Source organism: Thermobia domestica, chromosome 1 (genome assembly GCF_964235325.1).
Source record: "Thermobia domestica chromosome 1, izTheDome1.hap1.1, whole genome shotgun sequence".
NCBI classification, from domain to species: domain Eukaryota; kingdom Metazoa; phylum Arthropoda; class Insecta; order Zygentoma; family Lepismatidae; genus Thermobia; species Thermobia domestica.
In genome coordinates, this window is record NC_137454.1 from 360,880,347 (window position 1) to 360,907,173 (window position 26,827).

The following is a 26,827-nucleotide window of genomic DNA, read 5'->3' on the forward strand; positions in this document are numbered from 1 at the left end:
ATCTGCTATATTTTTTATATATTGTAAAAATATAGGAGAGCGCTAGTACGCCAAACCAAGTTCTCGCTTACTCGGAAAATGTGAGACATGGCTAACGCTATATTCTTCATATTAGAATAGGAATGTTGCAGTGTAGCGACCCCTTCGTTTTTACACTTTTATACCTCCCCATTTGGAAACTTCTGTTAAGAACGAAATTCATCGCTAGTGCGTTACCTGTTCTGCATACGTGGAAACTATCCAAATCAGAGAAGAATTCCACATGTGGTGTAAGGTTTGTAGTGGGAAGAATACTGGAATCTGCATTTATCTGATCGATTGCATGACGAAATGCTGCTTCCTGCAGATTCTCTTCGGCTCGAAACAAACCCCCTGCAAATAAATAATAGGGCGCTTTTATTGAAAATGCCTTACTTTTGAACAAACAAAAAGTATACAGGAATAAGGTGCATTTAATCACTGTATAATACAACTAATATACATACATGTTTTGGATTCATAGGTACTTTATAATTTCAGTGAATTTAGCAATGGTTAAGGCTGAGATTATTAGAACTAAAAACTCAAAAGTTACAAAAGAAAGTGGTTGCCCAACTCATTAACTGGCTGCTACTGAAATACAGTATTAGCACTTAACTATAAGCAAAAGAACATCATCATTAGGAAAAGTTCTAAAGTCACCTCTTAATGTCAGACTTTTTTCATTTTACAAATACGCATACGACATCACGTTTAATATATTTATATGGAAATGAAATAGACATTTTTGTGTTCCTTTTTGCAAGAGAAAATTTCTCAACCGTTTGAAATGACTATTTAAACATAATTGTCACTCGGTTTGAGTCTACTTCTACTAATGTCATTTCGTTCAAAATATGTATCCTATGGGATAAGAAGGGCCAACAATAGAGCATCTCACCAGTGCTTCTATTGTACTGCCAAAATGTCTTGAGCCGTGGCAAAAATGCGAACTAAACCTCACACTCTCACACACCGTTGAAGCCAATAAGGGTTCAGCTGTTGCTAAGCGAGAGAAAGCGAGTGGAATTCCTTCAGCCGATAGCAGCGCTTGCTACGGAAGACTAAGGATCAAGTCAATGTGGTATATCTTTAGCTAGGAAGATGAAAATCGGCACAGGAAGAATTCCTTAAAAATAAGCGAAAACGTGCACCAGCATTTCCGAAAATTTTGCTTCTGAGAGAGAGAAGAGAGAAATTTCTATATTTTTATGTTCTATATAGAAATGATATCAATGTATGTCGCCTTTTCACGAGAGAACGGCTGGAACGTTTGAAATAAATTCTTGTACATATACATATATTACTTTAGTTGAGTTGCTTTTTTTCACTTTGAAATACGCATTGGAATAATGAGGTTCAACTATACTTCTCAAATATCTTCCATCAACCTTAGTTTCCCGGGTGAGAAACAGGTGCTTTAGCTAGTATTATATAATTTACAAAGTAATATTTCTTCCTCCGTGGACTTATGCTGCAAACACAGAAAACTATTTTTATAAAGCCAATCATCAAAATGGAAGCCGATTCAATATATCATTCAATTAGTTTCAACACCACACAAAATTTCTGTACTTTCATTGACAACCTAACTTAGAGCCATGAGCTCGATAACGAAACAACTTTGGGACCATAATTAGGTTAACAAATCGGTTTTAGTACCATGAACTCGGTATCGGTACTATGGTCTTGGTAACTAGTCAGCTCTAGGACCTTACGCTTGGTAACGAATCGGCTTTAGAATTATGAGATCAGTAACAAATATACTTTAGAGCTATGAACTCGTTAACCAATTGGCTTTAAAACTATAAGTTCGGTAACCAATCGGCTTCAGAACTATGAGATCAGCAACATATAGACTTTACAGCTATGAACTCGTTAACGAATCAGCTTTAGAAGTATGAGATCAATAGGGAATAGAGTTTAGAGCCATAAAACTCGGTAACGAATCGGTTTTAGAAATATGAGATCAGCAACATATAGATTTTACAGCTATAAACTCGTTAATGAATCAGCTTTAGAACTATGCGATCGGTAAAGAATCCGCTTTAAAACTATGAGATCGGTAACAAATAAGCTTTAGAGTCATGAACGCGTTAACAAATCGGCTTTAGAACTATAAGCTTGGTAACGAATAGGTTTTAGAACTATGAGTATTTTAACGAATCGGCTTTTGAACTATAAGTTTGGTAAAGCATCGGCTTTAGAACTACGAGATCAGCAAGAAATAGACTTCAGACCCGTGAACTCGTTAACGAATCGGCTTTAGAACTATGAGTTCGGTAACAAATCGGCTTTAGAACTATGAGATCGGTAACGAATCGGCTTAATAATTATGAGTTCGGTAATAAATAGGCTTTTGAGTCATATACTCGTTAACGAATCAGCTTTAGAACTATAAGCTTGGTAACGAATCTGCTTTAGACCTATGAGTTTGGTAACGAATGGGCTTTAGAACTATGAGTTTGATAACGGATTTGCTTTAGAACTATGAGATCAGTAACAAATATATTTCAAAGCCATGAACTCGTTAACGAATTATTTTTAGAACTATAAGCTCAGCAACGAATCGGCTTTAGAACTATGAGCTCGGTAAGAAATCGGGTTTAGAACTATGAGGCCGGTAATACAACTCTTATAGAATCATGAGCACACATTGCATTATACTTTGCGCTTATTATATTTGCAGTGTATTGATGCCAATCATAGTTACTGAAGCATGATGGCTTACAGGTACAGGGCTCATCTCTGGTGGTGTCAGGGGTCGATTTCAGACCACGTAAGTTTGTGTTGAGTGATAGAACTTTAAAAAATATATATATTAATTGATTTAAGTGTCAGAGGTTTCCTTCGTTAGGATTAGGATTAGGTATTAAATTTATGGGCTTCCAGCATCTGTGGCCATGTTAACCCGTATATGAGGGATGACGTCCCTCGGCGAGCACACTATCTGAGGAAAGGGGACGGAAAAAGAATTGGGTAAGGAAGGAAGTGGCCTGGGACCTGTATGTTAGGTACCATCCCAGCATTTGCCTGGCGTTAATGAGGAAAACCCAGGAAAACTTCATTCAGAATGGCCGGCCTCAAAAAGCTTTTACACTTTTTCGACAGAGTGCCTCTACCGGGAATCGAACAAGGCGAGAGCGTTAACGACTATCCCACATGGTTTCCTTCCTGTAAAACTACCGTATGTTCAGTGACGTATACAGAAATCCATCAAATGGGGTTGAAGCACTCAAGCTCGTATCGTCTCAGAACACGCAAGATTTTGGTATACATATCTTAATGGTAAATGTTTATAAGGATCACGCAAATCGGTAATTTTCGTACGTCTGTCCGTTATTCCATACGATAACTCTTGAACGAAAGTGAATTTATTGTAAAAAAAATAAAACTTTTTGTTGCAATAAATAGGTACAGTGATTATCTCAACCAAGTTCGTTAATCCGTTAACACTTTGACGGGTAACGGTGACTAACGGTTGATATCCGTATCCAATTTCCCACTATTGAAACAAAGATAGAGTTAGTTCCACATTACACCGTTAGATGGCAGCAAACATCCCCAGAAGCTGACATCTACCGGAAAAAACTGAAACTTTTAACACTTTTTTTAACTGTCTATTAGAGTTTATTTTCCATAATATATTTTTGAAAGGGGATTAAATTCAAGAAAAGTCCCTTTCTTGCAGCCGCCACTGTGTACAAGCTTTTTCATTTTTTTTATTTGCAGAGATGCTGTTTACATATGTTTTTATTTAATTACTAACCGCTATTATAAGGAAGAACACAACGAAAGGCAAAATATTCTCTGAATATATATTAATAGGCCATCGTCGCTTTCGACTTCCCGCTACAGCGATGGGTCTAGTCCGGGGCCGGGGGTCCTATACCCCCAGTTTTTTGAATGACAAAAAGAATTTAAGCTATTATTTATATATTTTTTAAAGTTTATGGTAAACTCATGATATATTTATCATAGTCTGAGTTCAGTTTCCCTCCCCCCAGTTTTTACATTCTACATCCGACACTGTACCGCTAACTTTAAATTCTTACCGCCTTATGCAGAGTCGTTTTGATGTATGATTAGCGCCATATTAAAGCCCTGACTACTGCAGGAAGTATATGTTAGTCGAACTCTTTAGTATGGCCCTAATCACGATTCAGGATGACTCTGCATATGCCCCTTAATAATTTACTTCTTTCTTTCGTAATTACGTAATGAGTTGCAAAAATAACTTCAAAAATAACCATAGACAATATTGATACATTATTAGCATTCAGTAATACAATTCATTCACATTATTAGCATTCAGTAATACAAGTCATTCACATTATGAGCATTCAGTAATACAATATTGACACATTATGAATATTCAGTAATACAATTCATTCACATTATTAGCATTCAGTAATACAATTTATTTACATTATTAGGGTCTAGCATTCAGTAATACAATATTGACACATTATTAGCATTCAGTAATACAGTAATGTCAATCCGTGGGGGAGATCCCAGTTTGTGGGATTTTTTTTGACATTAATTTCTCGAAAAATTAATTTCTGTATGGGATTTTCCATACTTCACAGTGAGCAATATAATTCCCCATGGGACGGAAGTAGCCTAATGAGTCCTTATAAGCTTGAAACCAGTGTTAACAGTTAAATTTTGTTACTGAAAAATGCATGCTACTACAAATGGAACTTTTAATTCTGTGGAAACAAGCTCCAAGAAATGTAAATTGCGCTCTGGTATTTAAATAATAATGATAAACGGAAAAAGTACTCGTAAAATATGAAATGAGAAACAACCAACTTAGAAATTGTTCCATACAAACTGGCTGGATAATAACATTCTTCTAATATCATAATGTTAAGTAAAAAATAATATAACAAAGGCCTAATATAAATATTAAATCCTCAGAACAAAATATACAGGGTCTGTTCAGAAAGTAATGAGACTGACTATCGCGCGGTGCTACAGTCACCAGCAGCGCGCTCTTCAACAAAGGGAATTTGTAGTGGGAGGCTCTAAGCTAGGCAATGCACTGGATATCAGTCGCGTCCGAGCTCTGATGCAGTAAGGATCAAAAGCTGTTTTTTGTGTTTTTGTCACGAGAGAAAACGTAACAAATGGAGCATTCGCATTAAAGTTTGCTTTCACCTGGGCAAATATGCTTCCGAGACGCTTACCATGGTCAAGAATGCTTACAAAGAAATTGCCTGACAAGGACCTAGGTTTTTCGGTGCTTCAGTACGTTGGAGAACGGACGGGAGACCATTGAATACATGAAGCTATCTGGACGCCCTCCAATGAGTGGTTTGGACAAAAATGTGACCAAAATGAAAAATCTCCTGAACTCCAACCGTCGTTTGACTGTAAGGTTAATAGCCGAAAACCTCAATATGTGAAAACAACAGTTCCCAAAATTATCTCAGAAAATCTGCCATTGCAAAAAAAAAAAAAAGAAAAGAAAAGAAAAGAAAAGAAAAAAGAAAAAGAAAACTCAAAAATAGTTTTTGCGCCACGCGTGCTCGTTACTGCATCAGAGCTCGGGGCGCGACGACTGATATCCACTGCGTTGCTTAGATCCCCTACTACAAATTCCCTTGCCGGGGAGCGCGCTGATGGCGACTAGAGCGCCGCGCGCCGGCCAGCCTTATTACTTTCTGGACAGACTTTGTGTGTATTTGTTTTCTTTAACATTTTCAGTTGTCTCAGTTAATAAGAAAAAGTATTTGATAAACACAGAATATCGAAATTTACTAATAGTTCAGTCATAGATTGAAGAAGAAAGTGAGAAACATAAAAGTGAGTGAATGAGTAAGTTCACTTTTCAAACTTTATACAGAGTGAATCCTAAAGACGTGCACAAACTCCGCAAGGTGTTTCGTGGCATCAAAAGAGGACAAAAAGATCTTTAGCATATTCAACAACATGCAAGAGGACTTTTTTTTTTGGTCTTCCTTTGATGTCACGAATCACCTCCCGGAGTTTGTGCACATCTTTCAGGTTCACCCATGCGGTGGCTCAGTGGTAGAGCGTTCACCTCTGGTCCCGGGTTCTAACCCTGCTCCCGCCAATTGAACTTTGCGGTGGACAAACACCGTGTGCGTGGGTTTTCTCGGGGTTCTCCCGTTTCCTCCTACTTTCTTCATTCCACCATTTCATTCATTTCTCATAATCACCGTCTCCTTTAGCCTAACCGGCATAACTGTAGGACGTAAAACTCAAAAATTTCATTTCATTTCAGGTTCACCCTATATATAATTACTATAAACGTGGTAAATTCAAGAGTAAAATGGGAATTTCTGCCATGGGATTCTATTACGTTTAGGCTGGCATCACTACTACAGCTGTAATTTATGAAACAGAGGTCAGTGGCTTTATTCAACGTAGTTTGTTCTGTGTAAACAGCGCATGGTAACCGCCAATCTTTGCCTGACAGAAGCTGCTTGTGTGATGTCAAATTTAACCTATCACATTTAGTAACTTTCTGCTTCTCCGTTTCCGATTGGCCTTCTCGCTGGTACTTTTTATGCGCGAAGTCTCGGGTTCGATTCCCGGTGAGAGATCATCGAACGCATTACTATAATGACTCAGATCAGGCGACCACTCAGTAATTTTTGTTGGGACAGCTCGAAGATTTTGGAAGAAGGTTCAATACTACAAGCCACTACGTCTGTGTAGTATTGAACGGGTGTTACTCTGCACTCGAAAAAACGGTAAGTAATTGTAAAATACTTCCATCTATATTTTCAGGAAAAATATATAGAACCAGATTTTTTATATAGGACAAAATGTACAGATGAATTGTAAGATCAAATGTTAATGCTACGTCAATCATTTCCCTTTCAAACAAGTATATGTTTATTGAAATGAAATAAAATCTTTAAGTTTTACGTCCCTCGATTATGCCCGCAAGGCTAAAGGAGACAGCGATAATGAGAAATGAATGGAATGGTGAAATGAATAAAATGGGAGAAAACGGGAATACCCCGAGAAAAAACTAGCAAATCCACGCACATTGCGTTTGCCCACCAAAAAGTTTACTTGGCGAGAGCTGGGATCAAATCAGGGACCTTATACACCAGAGGTGAATGCTCTACCACTGAGCTACCGCTGCCCATGTACTTATATGAATATAACTTTTTAATCACGTTTGTCAATGTATAAACTTAAAGAATCTAAATACAACTCAAAAAGGACTCTAGATACAACTCAATAAAGAATATAAACACAAAAAGAATTTAACTCAACATAATCTAAACACAAAATGAATTTAAGTCGACAAAGAAAATAAATACAACTCAATAGATAATCTAAATACAACTCAATAAAGAATCTAAACACAAAAAGAATTTAACTCAACAAAGAATTTAAATACAACTCAATCTTTCAATGACGTGAAAATCCTCTCTCTTCTCTCCCGAAAAAATAAATTGTTAGTTGTCATTATCAATAACTATGGGCATGTCAACAAATTCAAGTTTCCTTCAGTGAGTTTTAGTAGAGATTGCTAGAAGCTCCCATGGTGTGTGTGTGTGACATTTTGGATTTCATCGTGAGATCGAAGTTTGAACGTTGAACGGTAGATGGTGTTAGTTGTTCCGTTTTCACAGTAAATCACTTCGAAGCCAAGATGTTAAAACTTCGTTTTTACTTTTTCGTCTACAGAACATGGAGTATCTCTGGCATATTAAACAAAAATGCAGCGTTTTCGTATTACTTATAATAATAATAATAATAATAATAATAATAATAATAATAATAATAATAATAATAATAATCGTCCTCATTTCAGTGCCGCGAACAGCACTAAGCTAGGAAACAGCATTTCGTGTTTTACAAATTGTAGTATAACATAAGAGTGACTTAAAATACCAAAAAAAAAAAAAAAAAAAAAAAAATACAGGATGAAAAGGTAAAACACTAGAGAGGGAGCATGGGGAACGAGCGCCCCCCTGGTGGGATCGTCCACTCCCCGACTTTTACCCCAGAAATTTTGTATTATAATGTACAGTAAGTGAAATAAAACTATTTTTCTACATATAAAATAATAGCTGCCCCGTAAAAAATGTATTTGTGCCTACTTTTGCCCTGCTCACCGTCAAGACAATAAAGCTGGAATTGTCACTAGTACAAACTAAAGTAAAAGATAATATACATAACCAGTTATCAAAGGAAGATTATATGGAGAAGGTGGGCACATCAGTTGCGGTGTAACCTGTATGAATATGTCAGAAAAAATAAAAGTGCAAATCATTACAGTATGCCTCCAGTACTATCTGTAAAATGTTCTGACGAATATTCATGCATCAAGACACGTCTTGGCATTTTACAGACGAACGCTAACAAATATCGAGATTCGTGCTATCTTCCACTGAAGAGTCCCGGTGCGAAAATAACCTCTAAAACACCGCGTTTCCTTCCGTACGGTGTGCAGTTTTCTGCCTCTGGAAATCGACCAAACAAAAGTGGGATAAGATACCCTTTGAATACATGCAAAAAAATATTCTCCAGTGAAAAGTGAGTTATCGGGCAATTGTGAAGAGATGTGGTCACCGCGTAGAACACAATCAATGCTGTATGGGTGGACTATCATAAGTGAATGTGCACTTTATAGTCATCGTAGTCATCTGTATGGAAATCTTTTGGCCTCTTTATATGCTGTATGTTTTTTTTATACTACTGACAGCGTACGACATGTTGATGTTTCAGGAGATAGATTTACGAGAACTTTTTTTAAATAAATTTACCCTGTCCATGTATCCGTCTGTCTCAGAGATAAAAACCTCAAGAACTATTTAAGGAATTAACACCAAATTTGGCCAGGGTGTACAGAGTCAAAAGTTAGGAATCGACCAAATTTGGCCAGGGTGTAGAGAGTCCAAAGTTAGGAATCGACCAAATTTGGCCAGGGTGTAGAGAGTCCAAAGTTAGGAATCGACCAAATTTGGCCAGGGTGTAGAGAGTCCAAAGTTAGGAATCGACCAAATTTGGCCAGGGTGTAGAGAATCAAAAGTTAGGAATCGACCAAATTTGGCCAGGGTGTAGAGAGTCCAAAGTTAGAAATCGACCGAATTTGGCTAGGGTGTAGATAATCAAAAGTTAGGAATCGACCAAATTTGGCCAGGGTGTAGAGAGTCCAAAGTTAGGAATTGACCAAATTTGGCCAGAGTGTAGAGAGGCAAAAGTTAGGAATCGACCATAACAGAGGAATATAAGCAGGAATATATTAGTATAGCAGGAATATAACTCTGCTATTATTAGCCGGATACATACGATACTTTGCCAGGTGATGAAACAAGTGCCACCAGATCGAATACTGGTGTTAAGTAAAAATACCCAAATTTTAACATACGACGTATTGCAAGATACTGAACGATATATATAGATTGATTTCCTGTTTCTTTTCATTGAAGTAGTAGCTGTAAGTACCCGTCGTTCTCGGTTTTAATTCAGAACCTAAATAACAAGGAAACAAGAAGAATAATCTTATTTCATTGTCCTGGTATATATATCCCCTGTTATAATCTTAGACCTCTTAGCAAACATGTAATGTTAGGTTGCATAGAGGCAAGGCGTCCTCAGAACCCTCAAGAAAGGTACATACATTTCGACCTCTTCGCAACTCATCCTGAGCCGAGAAGCAAAGAAACGAGTCTGTAAACAATTAGGAATTGTAAAGATGTATCTGTGTAGAAAATGGGTGACTCAAGGTGACCCCATTAAATGCGAAAGGCTTATGAAAAACATAAATACATTATTTTATTGTTTTAAATATAAACTGTTAAAAGGGGACAGATTTAAGTTCTTATTTTGAGGGTGAGTCATGAGTCTTGCAATATTCTGGTACACAATATATCTAAATATAAACTAATTATTTGCTGAGCAAAACTATTTGGTCTAGGAATTAATTCGTGCGGGTGGACAAGAGATGGCGCAACGAACGGAGCGTCCCACAGTTCCGTGTATCCACACATGTGTTGCAAACCCCTGTCATCGCGTATCGTTCGTAGTATAGGGCAGTGGATTAAAGCGTCAACAACACCAGTTTGTAGTTAAGTGAACATGGCGCAATTTGTGCCTGATAAAGTGTTTTTGCGGGGTGTCCTGCTGCATTACTTTAACATGCAGAAAAGTGCGACTGAAAGTCATCGTATTTTGGTGGAAGTGTATGGTGACCATGCTCTAGCTGAGCGAACGTGTCAGAAGTGGTTTGCACGGTTTAGAAGTGGTGATTTCGGCTTGGCAGACCAAGAGCGAGCTGGACAGCCAAAAAAATTTCAAGACGAAGAATTGACAGCATTGCTCGAGCAGGATTCGTGTCAAACGCAGGAACAACTTGCAGCAGCATTAGGCGTTGATCAAACAACAGTCTCCAAACGCTTGAAAGCCATGGGAATGATTCAAAAGATGTCACATTGGGTTCCACATGAATTGAAAGACAGAGACGTTGAAAGACGAAAAACCATTTGCGAATTGCTGCTTCAACGACAGAGCAGAAAGGGGTTTCTGCATCAAATTATTACGGGTGATGAGAAGTGGATCCATTACGAGAATCCTAAACGAAAAAAGGCCTGGGTGAAACCAGGTGAACCAGGTCCATCACAACCAAAACGAGATATTCACTGTGCAAAGGTTATGCTGTGCATATGGTGGGATATGAAAGGTGTGGTGTACTATGAGCTGCTGCAACCGGGTGAAACTATGAATGGAGAACGTTATCGACGACAATTAATGCGTTTGAAGCAAGCTCTGGCCAGAACACGACCAGAATGGGAGAACAGACATGATAAACTTATTGTTCAACATGATAACGCTCGCCCACATGTCGCAAAACCGGTCAAAACCTATTTAGAAAATGTCGGATGGGAAGTTTTACCCCACCCGCCGTATTCACCAGACGTTGCTCTTTCGGACTACTACTTGTTCGATTGCATGAACAACGATTTGATTGGACAGCGGTTTAATTCTTCAGAAGATATCGAAACATGGGTCTCTGACTGGATCGCTTCCAAGGATGAGGACTTCTTTCGCCACGGAATCCGTACATTGCCTGACAGATGGACGAAAGTGGTGGCTAGCGATGGACAATATTTTTCTTAAGGTATTTATGTATTTTGTGTTTGTACTACAGCTTCAATGTGTGCGTACCAACCGCACGAATAAATTCCTAGACCAAATATATAGGCTCTATTTTCATTAAAATTCAACACGTGTTACAGTTTTGCCAACTAACTCTTTGGCTTCATCATCAGACACGATGTGATACAGGATAACTGTACAATAGTATATACATACAACAGCTAAGATATCTTTCTTCTGATTGGCTCTTCTGATATTCTGAGAGTGATATATGTTTGGTTTGACATAGTTTCATATCTCTATTACCTACATTTTTTTTAACTGGATGCCAAACTAACAAATTAATACCTCATAAAATTAACATCTAAATTCTTTTATATATATCTGTTTGGTTTGACATAGGCTTCGTATTTCTTACATATAATAGAAATGAATTATTTTCTGCTTTTAAGAGCTTTATTATTATCATTTTCTACATTTCAGCGCTTTTCCTGAAGTTGATTAATACTGCTAATTTTTTGCTAATTTTTTTTAACGTTTTATATTCTCTACCTCTTAGTGCGTTTTTAAAGTCCGTTATTTTCCCTAAAGCTTGTTTAATTTCTCCACTTTTTTGTTAGCAATTGTTCACTTAGATACTACTAAAAATAGAACTATAACTTCCTATAAAATGGGTTGGTCTACGAAACACGTGTGAATATATATATATAAAAGATGTAAGTGATAATGTTTATTACTTAATAGCTCTTGAACCACCCAACTGATCTCGATCACACATTTTCAACATAGATGAGATTCGGTTCTGGAATCATTTCACTTTGACGGTGCAACTTAGGGAAGAGGGAGGGGAAGATACATAAAAATGATCAAAAATGACCGATATTAGTGTTGAATCCAATGATTTTGGGATCGCTGAGATGAACAATGACACTTCTGATGCCGTTTAAATCCAAATTCAGACTCACAACTTTGGGAGGGGAAGGGGAGAGAATTCTCACATGGCTAACTTCATGTGGTAATGTCTCGAGTTGGAAATCTGGAAAAATTATGTGTTCTGGTTGAAGAATGCAAGACAAAATACATCGTCGTCTATCGGAGAGCTTTTCAGTAATAATGAAATGTAACTGATTAACGGAACATATTATTAATCTTTCTAATTTTAACCCAGTGAAGCGGGCATATGACGCTAATATATTTTTAAATCGATCTAAACATTATGGAATTATACCTGAATATACACACGTATTAACACTTTCAGCTGTTGAGATGTTTCATCATCTAGCTCCAAAGAATGTGATCAGTACCTAATAAAAATTTATATGGAACCTGTGAGAAAGTATACTCTCTAAGTTTCAAAAAAATAATAATTAAAATCACTAAATGTATGCTGAAGTTATGTGTGAACAAGCACACAACGAAGTCGGTTCATTATAATATAAACATTGCCTGTCATTCAGGCGTTTCATTGTCTAGTTCCAAAGACTATCACTAATCTAATGAAATTTAATCGAAACCACCATGAAAGCACACTCTTTCATACAAAAAAAAGTAGTTAAACAACATCAGTGCACTTATGTCGAAGTTACGCGTGAACATATATACAATTACGAAATTTACACTGTCAGCAGTGTTGAAGAGTTTCATGCCCTACTTTGAAAACTATTCTTACAACCTCATAAAAGTTACACGAAACCACCAAAAAAGTACATTATTTCAAACAATGGCAGAGTTATTAACATCAGTATACTCATATTGATGTTATGTGTGAACATACACACATTAAAGTATGTTAGTTACTGCTTATCACACTGCATTTGTTGAGGTATTTCATGGTCTAGCTTCAAAGACTCTGATTACATATTAATGAAATTTATCTGGAACTACCACGAAAGTACAATCCTTAAAACCAAAAAGAATCATCAAAATCGGTGCACTTATGTTGAAGTTACACGTAGACATAATTACAACTTCTGTAGGATGCAAGTACAATCTTTGAAACCAAAAAAGAATAATCAAAATTGATGCATCTATGTTAAAGTTACACGTAGACATAATCACTACTTCTGTAGGATGAAAGTACAATCTTTAAAACCAAAAAGAATCATAAAAAAATTGGTGCACCTACATTGAAGTTATACGTAAACATAATCACAACTTCTGTAGGATGAAAGTATATTTTTAAAACCAACAAGAATTACCAAAATTGGTGAAATGAAATGAAATCTTTGAGTTTTACGTCCCACAGTTATGCCGGTTAGGCTAAAGGAGACGGTGATGATGAGTAATGAATGAAATGGTGGAATGAAGAAAGTGGGAGGAAACGGGAGAACATAGTTCACTTGGCGGGGGCTGGGATCGAACCCGGGACCCCAAGCACCAGAGGTGAACGCTCTACCACTGAGCCACCGCGGCCCTACCAAAATTGGTGCAACTATGTTGAAGTTATACGTAAACATAATAACAATTTCTGTAGGATGAAAGAACAATCTTTAAAACCAAAAATAATCATAAAAATTAGTGCACCTATGTTGCAGTTATACGTAAACATAATCACAACTTCGGTAGGATGAAAGTATATCCTTAAAACCAACAAGAATTATCAAAATCGGTGCACCTATGTTGCAATTATGCGTGGACATAATCACAACTTATACGAGGTATGTTCAAAAAGTATGGAAGCTTTTGTTGGCAGAAATATATATATTGATTTGGAATACATTTTTTTTTTTAAATTTCAGAACACTGATTCCCTTCAAAGCAATCTCCTTTTTAATGCACACACTTTCCCAGCGCTGTTGCCATTATTGGAAACACTTCTGGAACGCAGGGTTTGAAATGGTGAGCAATCGTGTCGTTGCATTTCGCATGATATCTTCTCTTGACTCAAAACGGGTCCTCTTTAGTGTTTGGGAATTAACTAAAAGTCATACGGAGCCATGTTGAGTAAGTAGAGAGCCTCACGAAGGAATGTTGTGTTTGACGATGAAAACCTGAATCAAATTTCGCGGTCACACTTCTCATGGCCAAATTCTTGTTCAAAATTGAATGTACCAATCCGATTGAATGGTTTCCGTGTGGATATCGTCAAGCAGTTAGCAAAATATGATACAATTCCACCGTTCAAGGTACCCGTCTTCACTCGTTGGCCGATTGCCAGCAACTGACGCTTTCTGCGGGCGGGAAAAAAATCATGACCGCGCATGAGTCTCCCTCTACATCTACACTAAAGAAAGCTTCCCGCGCTTCATTGCTTTACGTGAAAAAAAATAGGTTCAATACTTTTTTAACACACCTCGTATAGGACGGATCTAGTTGAGAATCTCCTTTTTTTAAATCAGCTAAAAAAAAAAGAGAGAGAGAGAGAATAGTTGTTGAAAGTAATTCTAAACTCCGTACACGATGTGATTTCCCTTCCATTCTTTTGTAATGAAAAATCCATTTCAGCTTCCTCTGTTCCTGGTGAAGGGAAGCAGAAGAAATAGCAGAATTTGGATTAACGCCAAAGGTCAGACCTCTTTTGTTCTCGATATAACCATTATTTCTGTTAATCAGTACCAGCGATTTAAGTTCTGAATGCATAGCTTCATTCTATTCAATGTTTATCCAGCTTTAACTTAACTCTTTAGATATATATAATTATATTAGCACGATATTTTCTGCTGAATCGAGTTTCTATTGTTTAGGTATAGGACCAAAACTACTTTGCTATATGTGCACACACACACACACACACACACACACACACATATACAACGTCTCCGAGTTTCCAAAATTTATGTGGATCCATATTAATGCCGGGACGTGTCAGCCTATACCTATATGTTTTCAGGGAAGTCTCGATATTTGATTGATTTATTTTTAATTAAAAACCTTTAATGAACACTGTCATAAAGGGTTGTGTTGTAAAAAGTAAAATATACCGGTACTATAAGAATAAGTTGGGTCAGTCTTAGGTCACACGGCTGACTTAAACGGAAGAAAAACGGGTTCAAACCCGGGTCCAAACTAAAACCCTTGTGGGTACGGCGCACCTACTAGATTATTTACGGTGAATGATTCGTTATTTACGAATCAAAATACGGTGAATGAATTTTTTTGGAAGCAACTACTGACGCTACAACCGTTTGATGTAATTTGTCCGTCAGCCTGATCCGTTGAGACAGGCAGCGACAAGTTGGAACATGTTCTGACTTTCTAGTCAGCGTCCAGAGTCGCTAGAGTCAGGTTGTGTTTACCGTGTTTGTTGCGCATGAACAACACCTCAATATTTTCATTCAAGTTGCAAAACAAATTGTGCCAAAGAAACTCACGAAATGTTGAAATTGATGTACGGCGATAATGCTGTAACTCTGAAGTCTACAAGTGGTATGAGCGATTTAAAAAAAAAAAAAAAAAAAAAGCGGAAATAAATCGGTAGAAGACGTGCAACGTTCGGGACGTCTATTAATCTCAAAAACAGAAGAAAATGTGCAATAAATGGCAAAAATCGTTCGTTCAAACAGGCAAATAACTATTCGAGAGCTTCCCAAAGAACAAAACATCTCGTACGGGTCCGTACAGAGCATTTTAACTACTGATTTGGAAATAAGAAGAGTGAATGCGAAATTCGTTCCCCGATTTTTGACTGATGAACAGGAGGTTTTGGCCGAAAAAATATTCCTGTCTGTCCACATCCATCATACTCTTCAGGTATAACCCACATCTACTGTGCTCTCCAGGTATAACATGACGCGACTTCTTCTTCTTCCCCAAAATTAAAACGATGCTTGAAGGAAAACGTTAGGGCACGATTTCTGGCATTCAGAGTGTCACTACTGAGCACAAGAAGCCTTCCAGAAATGAATTCAACGTTGGGATAAGTACATTGCCACTTCTCTTAATATGACTTTGATAACTCGAAGTAATCCCTCTATACTTTTATGTAATTGTCATTGTTTCTAGTCCTGTAATTGTTGCTAGAGATGTGTAATTGTAATTGTGTTTTACTCATATTTAGTACTTATTTTTACTAGTCATCTTATTTAATTTAAGGAACTTCCACAACTTCGAGTTATAAAAATTGTGAATAAAACTTCGAGTTATAGAGGTTGAATGAATAAAACTTAGAGTTATAAAGGTTGAATGAATAAAACTTCGAGTTACAGAGGTTGAATGAATAAAACTTCGAGTTATAAGGGTTGAATGAATAAAACTTCGAGTTATAAAGATTGAATGAATAAAACTTCGAGTTATAAAGATTGAATGAATAAAACTTCGAGTTATAAAGGTTGAATGTATAAAACTTCGAGTTATAAAGGTTCAATGAATAAAACTTCGAGTTATAAAGGTTGAATGAATAAAACTTCGAGCTATAGAGGTTGAATGAATAAAACTTCGAGTTATAAAAGTTGAATGAATAAAACTTCGAGTTATAAAGGTTGAACGAATAAAACTTCGTGTTATAGAGGTTGAATGAATAACATTTCGAGTTATAGAGGTTGTGTGAATAAAACTTCGAGTTGTAGAGGTTGAATGAATAAAACTTTGAGTTATAGAGGTTGAATGAATAAAATTTCGAGTTGAATGAATAAAATTTCGAGTTATAGAGGTTGAATGAATAAAATTTTGAATTGAAAAGGTTGAATGAATAAAATTTCGAGTTGAAATGGTTGAATCAATAAAATTGCGTGTTATAAAGGTTGAATGAATAAAACTTCGAGTTATAAAGGTTGAATGAATAAAACTTCGAGGTACAAAGGTTGAATGAATAAAACTTCGAGTTATAAAGATTGAATGAGTAAAACTTCGAGTTATAAAGGTTGAATGAATAAAACTTCGAGTTATAAAGGTTATATAGTCAGTTTTAATGGCAAATACGGAACCTCGATATCTCGAATTATTGTTACAGTCATCTTGATAACTCGAACCTTGATTACTCGAGAAACTCGATAACTCGAAATTTTATCTATTCTGTTCAGCTTCGAATATATAATTGTCTCTCAGTTGTATGACAGCTGATACCTGTAAAAAAAATTATTTTCTTTTACTGGTACGAAGCGTATGGGTTTTTAAAGATAATTTCTGATGATTTCTACTGATTGCGGTTCCAATTGGTTCGGGGCAGGGAATAAACTTGATACGGCGGGAAGATGACGATTAAGACAAATGAATGATGAAGGAAGAATTGGTGGAATGAGAATGTGGGAAGAAACGGAAGAACCCCGAGGAAACCCAGGGAGACGATGTTGTCCGCCACAAACTTATTTGATCGGGGATGGAACCAGAGACCCCGTGCATCAGAGATAAGCGCTCTATCACAGAGCCACCGTACCCCCAGTAGTGCAAACAGTAGGCGGAAAGTTAGGATGAGTGAGAGCAGTGGCGGATCTAGGCCGGGGCCGGGGGCGTAGGCTCCCCCAGTTTTTGAGCAACAAAAATAATTTTATTTATATATTTTTGAGAATTTATAGTAAACTCATCATGTACCTATCATAGTCTGGGACTAGCTGCCCCCCAGTTTTTTCCTTCTAGATCCGCCACTGAGTGAGAGGATTGCGTATCCTTTTATGATGAATATATCCACCCATCATTATTGCGTTCAAGCTGCCCGCATTATGGCTACGTACAGAGCCAAGATCTATTACTTCTCACTTTTGTTGTTGATAAATGTACATTGTTATAAATACCATAAATTCCCTCTTTTTTCCTAGCAAGATCGTTGAGTCCTGGGCATATGTCCAATGAGCCCGTTATTAAAAGCGAGCCTAAGCAATAGGGCTCATCCTTTATAACCTAGGTGTAGTATAAGGACGTAAAACAGTGGTGTCATTTTAGGTTTTGGTAGAGGGGAGAAGACTGACCACCAGCATAAGACGTTTACTCTTTTTGTTAGTAATAGCACTTTCTATTTTCAACAAAAATGGAATTCAAGCCTGGAACATACATGTCCTAATGTACCTTAACAGTAATGTAAAAGGGTCAAACATTTTCTTGTTTACGTCAAAGTGTTAACAGAGAATAAACTATGGTAAAGAATGTGAAGAGGATGAAGTGAAAATTACATTTAAACTGATGTCAAACAACAATATTCAAGGGTTAATACTGCATACCTCAAGTGTGTGAGGTATATACTTCTCATACCTCAAGTGTGTGAAGTTCTCATTTCACCAATATTTTTTTTTGTTTAACTAAATAAATTTTTAATCTCTGCGGAGTACAGCTATTTAACATCAGTTCAATTAACAATAATGCACTAAGGTTCTACATTTCCTCTCATACTGCAACTATGTGAGGTTTTCAACCTCACTAATATTTTGAGGTTCAAATAAAATATATTGTAGCTTTAAAAACACTTTTGTCGTTAGAAAATAAGTTACCTTTTAATATAAAATAAGATTCTATCATTAGTACATATCGCCATTTTTCGAATATGGAAAGCCACCATTAAAGTCACCGTTATACTTCAGAATGTTAAGGGATTCGCTCCATTGAAGACCTTGGCCGCGATAATCACTCAAGCTGTCTCAAAAGTCGCTTTCATTCAAGACTTATTGTGTGGAGTAACGGACGGACGTGATAACACTTACAATCTTACAAGGCCCGCTAGTATGGTCCTAATAATATTGCACTCTTATAAGGCCCGCTAGTGTGATTTTAAAAGCATTACAATCTTATAAGACCCACTAGCGTGATCCTAATAACATTACAAGCTTATTAACCCTAGCAGCGTGATCCTAATAACATTACAATCTTATTAACCCTAATATCGTGATCCTAATAACATTACAATCTTATTAACCCTACTAACATGATCCTAATAACATTACAATATTATCAGTCCTACTAGCGGGATCCTAATAACATTACAATCTTATTAGCCCTACCAGCTTGATCCTAATAACATTACAATCTTATTAGCCCTAGCAGCGAGATCCTAATAACATTACAATATTATCAGTCCTACTAGCGGGATCCTAATAACATTACAATCTTATTAGCCCTACCAGCTTGATCCTAATAACATTACAATCTTATTAACCCTACTATTGTGATCCTAATAGCATTACAATCTTATTAGCCCTAGCAGCGAGATCCTAATAACATTACAATATTATCAGTCCTACTAGCGGGATCCTAATAACATTACAGTCTTATCAGCCCTACTAGCGGGTTCCTAATAACATCACAATCTTATAAGTCTTACTAGCGTGATCGTCTGAAGTTGCCCTTTTTCCTTACTGTCATCATCAGTACTCTTGAATTTGTTATTTTCTTTCTTCCGAATAGACGAATAATGTTCAAAATCTTCTTGTTTTTTTTTTAAATGAAACACTTAACAAAAATAAATTTAAAAGTAAACTCTGCAGTCTGGAAGGGTATATACATGTTGGAAAAATACTTATGGAAACATAATAGAATAGCAAAGATGTATACAGAGAACTATAAACATGTTTTCATCTACTGACAGATCTTGTGGCAACAGGAAACATGAGGATCTCGTTTGATCGTATCGTTCTCTCTCTCTCTCTTCTCAGTATTTGAAGCGTTTTTCTCTTTCACTCATAAAACTGGAAAAACTTTTCAGACAAAACAACAGGCGGAGAGCCCTTCACTGTTTTATTTTTCTAATATTCTTATACAGCAGCAAGAGGCGTCTGGCGATTTACGATGCATTAACCTGCCCTCATCAGCTATACAATTTTTCTTTTTCTTTTTTCATTCTTCTTTTGATTTGCTCGTTTCTTCGCGAACTTATCTACATACCGCACTTTTTCTTTATTCCTCTTCTCTTATTCTTATTTTATTTTATCGATCTCCTTCACTTCTACACCACACATTTTCCCTTACATTGTTATTCAATATTCCGATGTTCAAGTATTAAAATGAAGCTTTTTCGAATAAAAAAAAAGTATCGTCAGCAGAAATATAAAGTTTTCATTATATGCATAGAGAACATGAGCAAATTGTAGTAATAGATTTTCTCAAAGGAAAAGCTATTTATATAATTTAGTTTCTCAGTTTCGTGAAACAAAGAGCAATCTACATAGTTTTAGAAAATGGAAGAAAGTAGGAACGCTTTCGAAGATTTAACTGGAAGTCCAATCGAAAAAAGACCATTGGGAAGACCTAGGGGCAGATGGGTGGACAATATCAGTTAAAATGGATCTCGCAGAAATGGAAATACAAAGTAGAAACTGGATCCAATTGGCTAAGGATAGAAGACAATTAAGAGCTTTTGTGAATGCGGCATTGAACTTCCGGATTCCATAGGCCATAAAGTTAGTGAGTTTTAGTTTCAGAAAATACTATGAACATTGACTTGAAATAATATAAAGGTCTCTCAATGCCCCTACTGAATTCAACATCCTTCTATCTATTACACGAGCTTGAAAGAATTTTCCTATTCATATTGTGCAGTATTAAATCTAATATAAATAAAACAAAGAGTTTCTTTGTGTGTTTGTCTGTCTGTCTGTGTGCGGCCTGGAGACCAGACGAGTGGACCGAGAGTTACCAAATTTTTGTCAGGGATACCTTGACCCAGGCCCCAGATCAAGACGAGGTCCTTTTCTCAAATTTCGAACCAGGGGGTCTCAGGGAGCGATTACCGGAACCAGACAAGTTGACCAAGAGTTACCAAATTTTAGTCACAAATACCTTGGTCCAGGCTCCAGACCAGAGTTAAACGTTTTTGTCAAAATTCGAACGAGGGGGGTCTCAGGGGGGCGTTTACCTGGACATCTAAAAATACTAGAAAATGACTGATATTACTGTCGAATTCATAGTTTTCGCGGTCGCTGAAATCAATGGTGAAACTCCGATCGCATTCACTTCCAAATTCACGCTATTCGGCACCGGGTCGGGGGTCACCGGGGGGGGGGGTGAGATACCGAGACATATAAAAGTAATCCAAAATGACCGATATTAGTGTCAAATCCATAGTTTTCGCGGTCGCTGAAATCAATGGTGACACTTCCATTAGCAATGACTTTCAAATTTAGTTACAATTGTATGCGGGCCGGGAATCAGCGGGGTGGGAGGTAATACCGAGACATGTAAAAAAAATAGCCCAAAATGACCGATATTAGTATCAAATCCAAAGTTTTCGCGGTCGCTGAGATCAATGGTGATACTCCCACAGGCGTTGACTTCCAAATACAGCCCCCGTGTGAAGCATGGGTATATTCAACTAGTAGTAAATATTACTGTGTGTATATTTTTTGTTAAAATTTTCGTGTGTGAAAACATTTGGCTTTAATATTTTGCTGTTATACTATTTTAGAGAACCGTGGTGTGGTAATTAGAGCGTTGGATTCATGGCCGCATGGTTCCAGGTTCCATTCCCGGTCAATGCTTCCCAATTGTCAGCGCCCACTGCGTCGTGAAGCAAACTGGGGAGTCACTAGAAAGCTCCTGTTATGCCTGTTATAGACAAACGACGCAGAGCACTAGCCACGTGTTAGTCGTTAGACTGAACGTTACGGAAAAAAAACAAAATGTATAACGTAAAACATGCAAAAAACGTGAAACTTACAAGGAAAATAAAAAAAAGTGCAACATAAAACGTGCCAATAAGACGTAAAATTTACGAGGAATATAAAATCGTATAACGTAAAACGTGCCAGAAGAATGTGAAACTTACTGGGAAAATGTAAGATCTCCAACCATATTTATATGGCAGTTTTTTTTTTTTTAATTTTGGCTCTAAAAAGTTTATTTGAATTTTTGTATATGCTTGCTTGGTTAATGATTCGTTTAGTTCGAATAGATACGCGAGATAGAACTGCATTCGGAGAGATTTCGAAATATTATAATAGATACTCTACCATCATCGTCTATAGTTTGCAAATCTCTTTCTTTTGAGCGGGCAGAATACTCGATGGAAACGAGCGTAGCCAAACTGAACTCAGAAGTTCTTGGTGTGCAAATCTATGGAACACAATGTCTGTTGTCCCTTTATCCATTTAAACATTTATTTCAATAGAAAGTGCATATAAGGCACTGCATACAAGACAAGGCAATCCGAACCGACACTGTTCCTAGTCGTGCTTAAGCACCAAAAATAGCTATTTTTATTTCTTAAGCGATGGCCTACTTGTCTGCCAAATTTCGTTAAGATTCAACGAGTATTTACATAAAGTACCTCATAGATACACACAGACACCAGTAACGAAGTTAATTTATACGCTCCTGTATGTTTACACCAGGATATAATGAACATAAATCGCCCTTGCATTATGCAACCAAAATAACAGTTGTATTGGGTGGGTTGCATATGAAAAGGTAATCAGGCTGTACTCATTCTCAAAGGGCATGTGGTAATATAAATACTGTAGCCTTCATATTCTGTTATCTTTACTTTGGAGGTAATATTTATGTCCCTGTTAAGAATAGGTTATTTGTGGGACAAACAGCAAGAGATACGAGGGCAATTCGAAAAAAGCGCTATTTGGTCATCAATGACATACACTGGCAGATACAGAACCTTCATTATAGACATTAGAAAAGTAGAACATTACATTACTTTTCAACATATTCACCATTCAAATTGAGGAATTTGTCATAATGTTTTACAAGGTTTGAAATTCCCTCTGAAAAACAATTTCCCGCCTATGAATGATGCCACCCACTAACAGCAGTGTGATGCGCATTGTCATTGCGAGGATGCCAGTGTTTCATGTACCTGAATACGTGCAGCCAAGTTCATTGTCTGCACGAGTTCATTGCTAACTACAGACGGACGCAAACTTCTTGCCGCATCGTGCATATCAATTCACCCATCTTTAAACATGCAACACCATTCACGTACGACATCTTCACTAATCACGTCTGGTTTGTAAACACCACATAGTTCGCGATGAATCGCAGCTGCCGGAAGTTTTTGCGCACTCAGAAATCTTATTACGGCATGCAATTTCACATTTGGCAGGTTTTTGTATTGGAGCATTCATTTTTATTTGATATTGCGGACTAGTGAACTGCAACACAATCTTTTCTTTCCAGTGCTCCTTCACACAAAGCCAGAGGGCAGACGTCATTTCCTGACCATTTCTCGTAGACGCCCAAACGGATTTTTTTTCTCCAAATTGCCCTCGTAGAATCTGCTGGTTAACACTGTACTTCTTTACAGATACGGTGTTTATATATATATAAATGCTCTTGAACCAGGATAAAACCTATCAATGATTATTGGCATGGGACGACAAATATTTTAGCGACACAAAGGAGGGTCACGGTGACTCAGTGGTAGAGCGCTTACCTCTAGTGGGATCGATCCAGAGATCCCACGCGCTAGAGGTGAACGCTCTACCCTCGCATACGGTGTTTGTCCACCACAAAGTTCACTTTGTGTGAGCTGGGATCGAATCAGAGATCTCGCGCGCTAGAGGTGAACGTTCTACCCTCGCACAAAGTGTTTGTCCACCACACAATGTGCACTTGGCGTAAGTTGGAATCGAACCAGAGATCTACGAGCTAGAGGTGAACACTCTACCACTAAGTCACCACGGCCCCTAGGGTTTTATAATAAATATTTTCATGAGAATATGTTTCAATGTCAGCTTCACTTCTATAAGTGGTATGGTTCTTGTATAGCATTAATTTTTAGGTTTACAAAATATTTTTTTCTTTATTATCTCGGAAACTGCTCATGACCTTTTTACAGTTACTTATATCATTTTATTCAGCTCAATAAGATCTATTAATTGACATAATCTCATTTTTGAACAGCAAATTTCCGTTCGACACTAATTATATTGTACAATTTTACTTTTAAGGAAGAAAGTTACGAAATTCTCTGTCTTGGAAAAATTTAAAATTCAATTTGTGGAGCGTTTCTATTTTCATATTACTTAATGTTTTCAGAAAACATTTATTGTTTCACATATTACCTTATCTTACCCAAATTTAATCGACATAAATTAGTTTTTTTATTATTAAAATATCAGGAATACAACTTATCCCAAATATGATATATTTAGCGAGTAATAAAAACAAATCGATTTCAATTTTCATGTGTTTTATTAGCCAAACGAAGATCTTCCATAAGGTTCATTCATCCGTTATTAATAAGTGAAACCAGGTCATGGACAAGAGATTTCCTTAGCAACACGACCAACCATCATCAGATGGGAAATATGGCTGCCACGAACTGTTTCTTAAAAGAAGTTTGGCTAGCCAAAACTACTTTATAACTACCCTGTCTATTCATGTGTTTCTTTTTGTGCATATATGTGTCTATCCAAAGAGCATATGGTGTCCGTCCAGGAGACATGTGTATGTTCGCTTGGAAGACATATGTGTGTCCGTTCAGTAGACAATGTGTGTCGATTCGAGAAATTTGTATATGTGTATCCGTCTGGGAGACACGTCTGTCTGTTTTGGAGATTTATACGTGTGTTCGACTGGGAGACATTTGTGTGTGTCTGTTCGGGAGATTTATATGTTTGTCCGTACAGATGACATACTCTGTGTGTCCATCCGGGAGACACACGTGTGTCCGTTCAGGAGACATATGTGTTCGTCTTTGAGACAAATCTGTATCCTTTCAGGAGATATATATGTGTCTGTCCGAGAAACATGTGTGTTCGTCCGTGAGACATATATGTATCCGTCCGGGAGACATATACAAGGTGTTTCAAAACAACACTGACAACGTTTGGGAGGTGATTCCTGACACCAAGATAAGACAAAAAGTATAGACCAACCTGGGGGCACAAATGCTTCCTTTCGGACTTATAGGCTGCCGAGAACATGAAAAAAATAAAATTTAAAGGTCCATAGCTTCAAACCTAAGGGACTTACCGTAGTCGGGTCCAGACTTCACTTAGGAACTACCATGTGCCCTATCCAATAATACATGTTTCAGAATCCTGCGGTACTCACGCAACAATTTTTATACAGGGAGTTTGGTTAAGAGCATATAATTTGAAGTACTCAATAACTACCTCTGGAAAAACTTGCAGAAGTACCGCAGGATTCTGAAACATCAATATTTTGATAGGGCACATACTAGTTCTTAAGTGAAGTCTTGACCCGACTAGGTAGGTCCCATAGTTTCATGTTTTTTCATGTTTTCGGCAGCCTATAACTCCGAAAGGAAGCATTTGTGCACCAAAGTTGGTATATACTTTTTGTCTTATCTTGGTGTCAGGAATCTTCTTCCAAACGTTGTGGGTGTTGTTTTGAAACACCTTGTATATGGCTGTCCGAGAGGCATATATGTATCCGTCTGGGAGACATATGTGTGTCCGTCCGAGAGGCATATATGTGTCTCTACGGGAGACATGCGTGTTCGTATGAAAGATATCTGTATCGTTCCAGGAGACATGTGTGTCTGTCCGGGAGACATCTGTGTCCGTCCGGGAGACATGTGTGTCCGTCCGAGACACATATGTATGTCCGGCCAGCAGATATGTGTGTTCGTTCGAGAGATATATCTATATCCGTCCGGGAGACATATCTGTGTCTGTCCGAGAGACATATATATGTGTCTGTCCGGGAGACAAAAATATTAAAAGTAACTACTTGATGGACCAGAATCAATTTGGGCTCGGATGTAGAGGGTCTAAATTAGGAATAAAGTTAGTTCTTGGTAGTGATACACAAACCTTAAGTAGTAGAAATCCATCAATTTCGGTTTCAACGTTCGTCACTATAGTGCAAAAACGTTAATAGATAGCGAAAAACTGTTTTTTTTGTGACAGCTTCAACGACTGCAGCTAAAAGCAGCTTCCTTCTCGACTTGTACTATATTTTAGTTTGATTTTTTGATAGTGCAATGTGCGAAGATGGTTTGGCGGATGGAATTTGAATGCGTAATAGCAAGTCCTGTTCTCTCGTTTCTCACTGGAATCTATCATAGGCATTTCTCAACGGAGTTTGAACATGGTTGTTATTTTAATTCATTCCTGAAACTAAACATGGGATATTAGAATTGTTTTTTTTTCAATAATGGAAGACATTAGTTGTAAGTGAATGATGATGGAAGAGTTGGTGGAATGAGAAGGTGGGAGAAAACGGGAGTACTCCGAGAAGACCCACAGACATGATGCTGTCGATCACAAACTTACTTGGCCGAGGATTGCACCAGAGGTAAATGCCCTACCACTGAGTCACCGTTCCCCTCTTCGGTCCTCCTCACGCGTATTTTTCAAATATATAATAGGAATAAAACAAAACACACAATATATTACTTTGTAGCCCTTCACGCTGTCCTAGTAACACGAGCCTTTGTTGGACGAGGTCCCGTGTTCGATTAAAATGGGAAAGCTTTGAAAAATTTGAACACATTACGGTGGTTCGGCTTCTACCTTAAACTATAGGTTCGCGTCTCACGTAGCCTTGGTGCTCAAAAAATACGCCAAACTTCAATAAACGAATAAACATAAATTTGGAGAAAGTATCTTCACTTTTATTTTATTTTCATATCATTGTAGTGCTCGTGATTGAAAAAGCATAAAAACTAATGTTTTTTTCTTTAGTGCTTAGGGGACTTGAACTCCCTTATCCCCCATGAATGCTCCACGACATTTCAAAACGACATTTTAAAACATGTAATGAAACAACAATCATTTAAGTTTATACATATAAAAAACAATATTTCTGTGATGTAAATCATGTATAATAAATAATGAACATGCCGACACGCAACAATGCATTTAAGCTCTTCATTATAGACACCATTCTTCTCACTTATTATCCTGTTTCTTGATTGAAGATTTTTAAGTCTAATTAAAGT

The 26,827-nt window shown here is 37.2% G+C and overlaps 1 protein-coding gene across 3 annotated transcripts in view; it reads right to left on the minus strand.

The window, feature by feature from the left end:
* LOC145664127 (glutamate receptor ionotropic, kainate 2-like) overlaps window positions 1-26,827 on the minus strand; it is a 333,349-nt gene that overhangs the window by 76,228 nt on the left and 230,294 nt on the right. For all 3 annotated transcript variants that reach the window (XM_081730516.1, XM_081730507.1, XM_081730526.1), the window contains one exon: window positions 217-372. In XM_081730516.1, the coding sequence (XP_081586642.1) occupies window positions 217-372 (156 nt within the window). The remainder of the gene's footprint in view (window positions 1-216; window positions 373-26,827) is intronic.